Raw genomic sequence first — 10,658 nt, 5'->3', positions numbered from 1 at the left:
AGACCTCAGGACCCTCTGCTGACTTCTCAGTGCTTATAAGGTCATAATCATCTTCAATACACTTCAACTAAAACACAGGACAAAAGTGTAGCCCCGGAATTGTGGCATGTAATGGTCACTTTTTGGCCTTGGATAAAGAAGGCCCCATGCCTCTCCCTTTACAGCATTGTCTCTCTCCTCTCACTGGACACTGTCAGGCAGGAAGAAATCACAGGAAGAGAGAGGGCTATGGCTTTGGTCAGCTAATAGTTTTTGAATGCATCTTTAGTTCTGGCTATGAAGCTGCAGCCAGTCAGAAAGGCTTCTAGTCACCACTACATGGTTTGTAGACCAGAGCCAGTTACAGAATGTCTACATGCTCCAGATTGCTCCAAGGTACTTCCATTACATGTTATCATGACTCTCTCAGAAGCAGACTCCCTAGCCTCTTCTGTGTAAGGAAATGTATTAGCTGAGTATGATAATATCTTTTCACAAGGGCTAGGAAGGAAGGAAGAAAAAGGATGGATTGATTTTTTTTTAACATCACCATAATTTTACCCAGTATGCCTCCCCCTTACCTTCCCAGAGAGTTAGCCATATAACAAATAGTATTTTTAAGGACAAAACGATAAAAAGGAAAGGAAAAAATCATCATAACTGATTGTACATAAGGAGGATTTTGTTATTCTTTTAGAGTTCAGTTTCTCAGGATCCATGACCATGGCAATGTCTAGTTTCCAGGCGTTAGATAATAACTCACAGAATAGCCCCAAGGATTCCAGATGGTAATTCCCAGAATTCATAGTGGTAGACAGTCCTATTGAGGCTGCACCATGAGATACAGGGGTGACATAATTGATATTTACTAAGCTTGTACTGAATGAGGATATTGCTAAAGTTAACCTGTGAGCTTAATGTTGGCAAGATGCCTTCTTTGTCTGTTGCCCTATAAAGCAAATGGGCACAGGTCAGTGAGTGGGGAATCCATGGGTAAACTACAGGGAAAGCATAGGGAATCTGTGTATGCCTTGACTGGCCCCCATCAAGGCTTGAGGGGATTTAGGGCAGTGCACAAGCTACGCCTGTCATGACTGACCCCCTCGAGATGTAGGGGTATTTGCCCCTCCCTTCTCTACCATCCCCTGGAAGAAGGGTTGTGAAGGAATACTGTAGGAGTGGTGCTTCCATCATCAGCAACCTTCTGAGAAAACTAGACTAGAACAAAGCTGATTATTAACCCCTCCGAAGGTGTCTGCCAGTCTGACCAAATCAAGAGTAAACCTGTTAGAGGCTGGAGTAAGAAACCTCCAGTGTCTCGTGTGTTGTCTGTGAAACACTGATCATTGCATCAAAAAAGTCCGAAAAATATGTGAGTTATGCAACACCTGTGGACCTTCCACCTTTGTCAAGGGGCAGGGTGGGAGTATCTTCTCATCTCTCTTTCTTAAGAGTTATGATTGTTCTTTATAATTTTGCAAAATTCACTTTTAATTTGTGCGTAGTTCTTTTCATTTACATTGTTGTAGATATTGCATATAGTATTTTCATGGATCTGCTTACTTCAATCTACATTAACTCATGTAGATCTTTCCATGCTTCTCTGCATTAATCGCAGTCATTATTTCTTACATCTTAGTGATATTCCATTACATCCATGTACCACAATTTATTCAGCCATTCCCCAGTAATGGATATCTACATGTTTCAAATTCTTTGCTATTACAAAAAGTGCTGCTATAACAATTAAGATGAATATAGGGATTTTCTTCTTATCAATGGCTTCCTTGGGGCAAATGCTTAGTAGTGGAATCTCTGGGTCGGAGGATGGGTATTTCAGTCACTTTAGTTGTGTAACTCCAGATGACTTTCCACAGTGGGTGTACCATTTCACTGCTTCTCCAACAATGCACCAGTGTTCCTATCTTCCCACAAACCCTCCAACGTTGATCGCCCATCTTTTGTCCTCTTTGCCAATTTGCAGAGTTGGTGGTTTTGACCCAACTGCACTTTATGAATGAAGAAGGAAACTGAGATAGAAAACAAAAGAGCTCCTCAGTTCTGGGAGCGTCAGGAGGGGTCTCAGGGGAGTGACCTTTCAGGTGGGGAGAATAAGGATGGGCTCTTCTTTCATCCCCCGCGTCCTTCTAGCCTCACAAGCCCGCACAGGCCTCCAGCCGCAGCGGTCGCTAGGGCGCGCCCCTCCAGGGAAGCGGTCGGTCCCGCATAGCTCCCCACCCAAATACCTTTAGCCCCCAAAGCGCCCTCCTACTACGCCGCTCCGACCGCTGCGAATCCTGGGACTTGTGGGCGTCCGCCGCACGATTCCTGCAGGGAAGCTGCGTAAGCTCGGCCGCTCGGAACTACATTTCCCAGGATCCCTTGAGGCACAAAGGAGGCTCTTGGTTGGAAGGAGGGGCGACGTCGCGGTTTCCAAGCGCCGCGCTGTCTTAGTAACCAGTCGGCTGTGATTCTCTAAAGCTAGGGACGCCTGCGCCTAAGCCCCTCCTCCCTCTCTCCAGTCCCCTTTCCCCGGGAGCCTTCGCTGGAGAAAGAACGTTCCTCCCTCGTTGTCCTAGTGATTAAGCAGACCCCGCCGCCCCCACCCGGGAGCGGGAGGCGAGGCGGGAGGGAGCAGGGAAGGGAGGGAGCAGGATCTGCCTGTCTTCTAAGCACAAGGACTCGGGCACTGCCTTTTCCACGGGCGGCAGGGGAACCCAGAGCTGGACAGCTGCAAGCGCAGGCAGTAACGGAAGGAGAAGGGAGGGAGGCTGACTAGCTGTGGATGGGGGCGGAAATCCAGCCCCCCACTGTGGGGGAATGAGTATTGGACAGGGGTAGGTTCACTGCCCCTCGCAGTGCCGGTCACCTTAGCTGCACCCCGGGGAAGGGCGGCTTGGACGGAGCGAGGGTCTCTACATGACAGGGAGGTGAGGGGTGCACAGAGCTGAGACGTGCACGGGGATGAAGGAGCGCGAGAGGCATCGTGGCGAAGCCTGGCTCTTATCAGGTTGTAAATGGATTTAGGGCCCCCGCCCCCACCCCACCCCAAACTACTGGTTCAAAGCCAGCCAGTGTACATCCACCCCGCACCCCACGTTAAAGCTTTGGTTTATATTATGCCTTTAGGGAAGGCTTATTAATCTCCACTTCATAATTGTTCAGTTTTTTCAGACCCAGGAGTAGTCCGTGTCAATGTTTAATGTCTCTGTCTCTGTCTCTCTCTGTCACAGTCTCTTTCTCTGACTCTCCTCTCTCCCTCCTTATCTTCCCTCTCTCCACACGCGCACGCACACACACACACACACACACTCACATACACACTCACACTACAAAACCGCTCTTGTTTCTCTATCCTCAGATTCAGAATCTCGTATGGCGCTTTTGATTTAGTAGTCTCAGGAGGGAGGCGAATGCATTGAAGCTGGAGCTCTTTAATTTTTTTTTTTCATACAGATCTAGGGAGAGAAGGACGTGGGTTTACAAAAAAAATGTCCCCAAAGGATTTGAACAAATATATGTATTTTTTTTCTCTTCAAAAATGACCCTTCGACTTCTGTCTTGGTTTTAGGGTCATTTTTAATTGAAAGAGAACAGGAGATATTCTAAATCATTACCAGCTAGCTCAGCCACCAACCAGCGTGATTTGTTAGCTATTTAGTAACAGTAGGGAGTGGGGAGAAGCCGCAAACTAGGGTTAGTTTGGAATCATTTGGTTAGATTGGGTGAGTGTGTGTGTGTGTGTGGCCTAGTAATTTTATTTAATTCTCTTTTTCTCTTGTTCACTCATCCTGGATGTAGATGGACAATTTGGAAAGGAAGGACCATGATGGAAAAGCTTGAAAGAGTTCCCAGTAAAACCCAGGTTGTCACCGGATAAATCCAAGGGATTGCTGCAGAATCCCAGCCCTCCACAACTTAAACATATAGACCGATTCCTATCCTTACCATTTGAACACATAGGTCTCTGTTTTTAAAAAGGTGTGTTTGGGGAAGGGGAGAGGACCCCAAGAAGCTCTTTTGGTGCGAATTACGAGAAGGGACAGCAGCCAGAGAAACCTTGCAGGTGGTGGCGGCACCTGGAAGTTGCTTTTGTCTTTGGACCAATATCCGTCCAAGCCTAGAGAGTGTTTCTATTTCATCTATCTCCCCCAAAGTGTCTGGGTTGCAAACCCGCGGAGCGGCGGTGGTAGCAGCAGCAGCTGCTCATCTCTAGCAGCAGCAGCAGCATCAGATTATGGTGGCAGCGGGCACACGGGGCTGTGGATGCGTTTCCTCTTGGAAATCAGAATTTCCAAGTACCAACTGAAGACTGTCAGCTCTGCCGCAGCCCCCAGCCTTTCCCAGCGAGAGCCTTAGGCAAGGGGGGTGGGGGGCGAGAGGGAGAGGACCAAGCAGACTAAGTGTGTGTGTGTGTGTGTGTGTGTGTGTGTGTGTGTGTGTGTAGGTCTGTGAGTGGGGTTGCGTTATCATGGCGGATCGGACAGCTCCTAGATGCCAGCTTCGGCTGGAGTGGGTTTACGGTTACAGGGGTCACCAGTGCCGCAACAACCTGTACTATACCGCGGGCAAGGAGGTGGTCTATTTCGTGGCTGGAGTCGGGGTGGTGTATAACACCCGGGAGCACAACCAGAAATTCTTCTTGGGACACAACGACGACATTATCAGGTAAGAGGAGTAGGCTGGGGTTGGAAGCTGGAAAAGGGACAGGGCAAGATGAATCAGCCGGTCTTTTCTCACGGTCAGGTCGGGAAGTCACGAAAAGCAATCCTTTTGGTACAACCCGGCACAACAGAAGAGCATATTTCAAGGCCGAGCGTTTCTGGGGGAGGGTGGTGGTGTGGGGGACAGTGTGCACTGATTCTTTTCATTCTCTTAAGGGATGCTAAGTCTCTAAGGAGTAAGTGTCTTGGTATCTGTTGTTGTTTTTCATTCTTGCTACAAGTGGAGCGAACCTAGGTAACTTTTAAACACTTCCCCTTTCCCCCCTTTATTGGTTAAAGATAGGACATGTTAATAGTACCAAAAGCTTGAACTACCCCTGTTACCTTTTGGGTGTCACTCAGAAAATTGTCAGAGTGGCAATCTAAAGGGAATTAATTTTTGTCAAAAAAAAAAATGAAAAAGAGATTTTGGTACCTTTTCCACATCACTAAGTCTGAGGGATTTCTTCAGGGAAGTGGTGAGTTTGTTTTTAAAAAATACTGTGCTACAATATTTTACTTGGCAATGTTTGAATATCTTATAGTATAGTGGTGAGACTCTAAGAGGATGCTTCCACACCAGTAGGGTTATTAAATACTGGCATCTTATGGGCCACACCACATCCTACCTGCCAGATCCTAAAACAATCAACATCTGGTAGCTGATGCCACTAGACTGTAAAACTGGAAGGCTGGCCAGTTTAGGGACTGATGATAGTAAACTGTGGAAAGAATTAATCTGATTCTTGTTACTCATTTCCCTGTTGCAAGCAAAACAAATGTTTTCTTCCAACTTCATAGCTCCTGGGTGACCAAGCAAGGTGTGGCCCAGGAGGCTTTCAAAGGGAATCGCTATCTGTCATGAAAGTCATGAAAGTAGCCTCCAATAGGGGAAATCAGAGCATGAAATAAAACTAAGGGAAACTGTGTTTGACTATTTATGCTTCTCAAATTGACACATTCTAAAATAAACTGTTATTTACTTTGTATGCATTTTCAAAAATGTATTATCTTGCCATAGGGACTATTTTTTTTTAGCATTTAATTGCAGCAGTGAAATGGTTAACCACTGTAAAAAGTTAGTCATAATTTGGGTTCAGAGCATATTTCCCATCACAATAAATGATACTGAATTGGGCTGCTTTTCCTGCCCATATCTCAGTAGGTCTGGTGCTCTGCTGAGACAGTGAATTCTATGGTTATTCTCATTATGTTCGGAGACCAAAAGAGTTGGAAAATTAATGATATGAAATACAAAATATGCTAGAGTCTTGATTTTTCAAAGTTCAGGATTTTTATTACTTAGAGTTCTCACCCTCTGAGAGAAATAAATACACAAAACTCCATTCATATTGCATATGATAGAACAGGTCTTGTGCCTACAACCTGTTAATAGACGGCGTGCTGATCTGGACATTTGCAATAATTTCCCTCCCTGAGATTTTGCTTCTTTGACTACACTGCTTACCATTAAAGTCACATATGTGAACCACTAAATTAAATGATTGGATGTTAAAAAATGTAAAGACATTATGTATTTGTTGTATGTTTTAGGGCATTGTATCCATTACAATATCTTCATAAAGGTGATTATTTGGGGATGCAGAGGGTTTCTATTATACTAGGAAGTCTCTAAGGTTAAATGGTATTAACATTATAATTAATTGAACAACTCTGAGAAATTGGACCACCAAATCAAGAGCGTTCAAATGTTGGAAAACCTTAACAATAATGCAATTTTCTAACAGTCAGATGGGGTGAGGGTGGAGTTGCAGTAAACCATTGTAGTGACAGGCTAATTGGACCATTGGAGATGTAACAGTATGGGGCTGATTGGGGTTTATAGAAACCTTCCAACCCCAAATAATCAAATATTTTTTTAAAAAGGTGAAATAATTTATACTCCAAAATTATTTGTGGAGATACTAAAATTTATAAAAAGAAAAAAAGGATAGTTTGTCTCCTGACTTGTATACACTGGTTTCTTTAAGAGAGTATGTATTCAGAGATAGCACTTTATTGTTAAATTCTCTACCATATTTGATTGAGTCTAAGTAAGGCTCAGCAGTAGGTTTTTATACTCTGCTTATAATCTCTTTTTCATAAGAATAAAAAAGGAAGATGATTGAACACAAATAAAAGATTACATTTTAACCTAGATTTCTTTTTAAAATTATCATACTTTTATGTTGTTGTTTTACTTTATTTTCTATGTTCACTTATTTATTACTGAGAGTAATGGCACATGATTTGTCTCTCCCTCTTTTTTAATCCTCAGTATTTTGAGCTCTGTGCAATTGCTATTTAATTTCAGAAACAAGATAGATGATTAAAATCCATATTGTGAATTGCTGACAGTTTATGTACTAGAGATACATGCATGTATATGTTGGGAAATATAGTTAAGAATTTTATAGATTTTGATTAATTACTGAGTCGCACAAGTACAGTTCTTCCATAATATTTTGAAAATTATCTAGCAAATAAGGGCATTTTCAAATTTGCCACCAGTCATCTTTTAGATTTCTTGTACTCTAAATGTTAACATTGTTTGACTACCTTGATTCAATAAAATATGTTAAGATAATTAACATCATCCTATCTCATATTTTGCTTTTGTATTATTTTGAAAGTAGATACATTTCACATATTACAGCTACTGTTGCTTTATTATCGTATCACTTTCTTCAGGATATTAGCTAGAAAGCCAGCCCAATAAATATTGATAATATCCCATTTCAAGAAATCAAGCCACCTCTGAAGATTAAGTTGATGCCTAGTAATAATATAGGATTTGACAGAACAAAATGTAGTCCATTGGCAAATATGTCCTCCTGCAGTGATAGGCTGTAAGTTTAAGACATTTTTTTTTAAAGTGAGTGTACTAGGAATAATGTGATTTATTGGACCTGGAGGCTTAGTTTTCTTTTCTTTTTTTAATGATTGCCTTTTAACCCAGATAACACATTAGAGGATTATGCCACATTTTAGCTGTCTTAATAAAGCTACATAGAAGAAACTAAATAAAATAATTTAAGGTATTTCAAGTAAATATATTTTGAATGAGAGAGTTCTTAAAGGCAATTAACCAATCAATAAACACTTATTGAGTACCTTCTTTGTTCTAGTTGCTGGGGATACAGATACAAAAAATGAAACAGTCCTTACTCTGAAGGACCCAATGTTATGTTGGGAAGATAATATATCTAAGTACATAGAGAATAAATATAAAGCAATTAAATACAAGGTAGTTAGGGCTGAAGAGCACTAACAGTTGGGATCAGGAAAAGTTTCATGTAAAAGGTGGCACTTGAGTTGTGTGAGTAAAGAGATGGAGACAGATGTAAGAGATGTAGTAAGGAAGAAATGGCAACATTTGAGAACCGATTGAATGTATGTGGTGAGGGATAGGAAGAATAGAAGATGACACCACGATTGCAAATCTTGGTGACTGATAATAAGGGTATTGCCCTTAACAGCAATAAAGAAGTTTTGAGGAAGGGTGATTTCTGATCAGTGACAACCGTGATTCCAGAGTACCAATGGTGAAAAATGTTACACATGATGGATGGACTCTGTGCAAAATGAGAAACACATTTTTGGACAAGGCCAATATGTGAATTTGTTGTGCTTGACTATGCATATATGCTATATAGGGGTTTTTTTTTTCCTCAGTGGAGGATGGGGAGGTGGGAGGGTGAGAAAAATAAATACTTATTAATTGAAAAAAATTTTTAAAAGATAACATAAAATGTTTTGAGATGCAGATCACAAGTCATGCAAGCCTGCTCATCTAGTGCAACTCATGCATTCCCACCCAAAACAGAAAGGGAAGGAGGGCCCTTACTCACTGGTCACCGCCTCAGAACACAGATTCCACCTTACGAATGGCACCTGTCACAGCAACAAAGAGAGCTGGGGAACAGGGGGTTATGCTAGCAGCGGAATATTTTCCCAATGGAAAATATATACGCAGTTGCTGCTGTCAGTGTCTGGGTAGCAGGTATGTTATAACAGCCCTGAAGGGCCTTCTCTTGGCTCAGAAGGGGAGGAGTTGGGAACTTTCATAATTGGAAGAAGGGGTAAAGGGGAGGGGTGTTGAGAGATTTAAATAGGTTTGGTTGTGTTTGAAACAAGTACCTCGACTGGCTATCACAAGGAGGGTAGAATGAAACTTAGCCATCTTACTACCCTCTAACTGGTTGCTCACGCCTTCAGTGGGGCCACCCTACTTTGAAGGTCACTGGTCTACAGAATAGTATACTTACTATTCAGTTTTATACTCAAGGTCTTAAATGTGTCCCCAGTTGACCTTTTCAGCCTTATGTGAACTTTCTTCTTCAGATACAGTCCACTTATTTTCTAAATATGCTTTGTGCTTTCTTGTCTTGGCACCTTCCCTCATGCAAAAATGACCTCTTAGTTTTCTCTACCTATTTAAATCCTACTTATCCTTTGAGACCAAGAAATTCCACCTCTTCCATGAAGCTTTCCATGGCCACATTAGTCGCAATTGACCTCATACAGTTTTAATTGTTGTTGCTGCCATTTGGTCATTTTTAGTCATGTCCGACTCTTCGTGATCCTTTTATGAGTTTTCCTGGCAAAGATACTGGAGCAGCACCACTTAGCTGCCCCATGGTTTTCATTACCTCCATAGTTTACTTGGTCCTTACTTTTTGCTTTGTACTATTAATTTTTAAAAATCTATTTGTTATATCTCCAAATAGGTTATAAACTACAGGTGAGACCAAGAACCACAACTTTGTTGTTAGTAGGAGTTCAAAAGATAAAATTTATTGATTTATTTTAAAATATTCATCTCTTGCTATCTCCTATAACATGACTTATAGAACTCAATCTTTAAATGTTTTCAGGTTCAAGTTTATTTTAGGAATATGATCAGTTTTGAAACTATTGGGAACCAGGTATGTTAATGAATGCCTATAGTCCCTTCTACTAGGAGGCTGAGACTGCCAGATCAATTGAGTTCTGGAGTTCTGAGCTATACTAGGGCTAAAACTAATAGGGTGTCTGCATTGTCAAGCACCAACGTCGTGAGCCCCCAGGGAGTGGAGAGCTACCAGGCTGCCAAACTGGCCAGGGTTGGAAAAATAGGTCAAAACTTCTGTGCCAATCACTATTGAGAATAGGACCATGAGTGGCTGCTTTGTTTCTAACCCAGGGGGACATAGGGAGACCCAGTCTCTAAAACAAAAGGAATAGAATAAGATAGAAAGACAGAGAGAGGGAAAAAAGGAAGGAATGATGGAAGAAAGAAAAAAAGGAAGAAAGAAGAAAATGAAAAAAATTATTGGTAATATTTAATTTAAAAATTCCCAAGTAATTCCTTGCCCTTAGCCAGACTAATCATGATCAAGATAGTATGGGATTGGTCCCACCACTGTACATATTTGATTTGGACAGACAGTAATGGTTTGGGCAAATATACCCAATTAACATTAATATGTTAACCTAAATAGGTTAGATTATGAATTACTTAATAAACAGATGAGTCTGAACATTGGGGCCACTCATGTGACTTTTTCATTGTATCCTGCTGATCTGTCTGAAGTAGCTGATTGCAAAGGAATTTAGAGTGTGCTAGCAAATAGCAATTACTTTGTAGATGTGACCATAGATTATAGTCTATATGATTAGACAGTTATAATTTCATTATTGCTACACTTTTGTTAATCATTCCTTTATGATTATCTTCTTTATTCCTTACCATCCACTCACTTTCAGATAACCAGATCCCCGACAGCATAATTATAGATCCAAAGAACAAGAGAAAGTGTGAGGGAGGGAAGGCAAGGGAGGCCAGAACTCTTATTCAGGCTATTAACACCCTATTGACTGCAGCTTGAAGAACATGGTGCTGTACTATGATATCTTAAAGATCATGTCATACTGTTTACCACAGTAAGTTCCAAATGCCTAAATGACCTAGATATAAAAGATCACCTCATTAAA

General features: G+C 41.6%; 1 protein-coding gene across 2 annotated transcripts in view; it reads left to right on the top strand.

Moving 5' to 3' along the window:
* The first annotated feature begins 4,450 nt into the window (after positions 1 to 4,450).
* EML6 (EMAP like 6) overlaps positions 4,451 to 10,658 on the top strand; it is a 313,373-nt gene continuing 307,165 nt past the window's right edge. For both annotated transcript variants that reach the window (XM_036748788.1, XM_036748789.1), the window contains exon 1: positions 4,451 to 4,647. In XM_036748788.1, the coding sequence (XP_036604683.1) occupies positions 4,451 to 4,647 (197 nt within the window). The remainder of the gene's footprint in view (positions 4,648 to 10,658) is intronic.

The sequence above is a fragment of the Trichosurus vulpecula genome, chromosome 3, assembly GCF_011100635.1.
Source record: "Trichosurus vulpecula isolate mTriVul1 chromosome 3, mTriVul1.pri, whole genome shotgun sequence".
In the NCBI taxonomy this organism is placed as follows: Eukaryota; Metazoa; Chordata; class Mammalia; order Diprotodontia; family Phalangeridae; genus Trichosurus; species Trichosurus vulpecula.
This window is presented reverse-complemented; position numbering and strand designations above follow the sequence as displayed.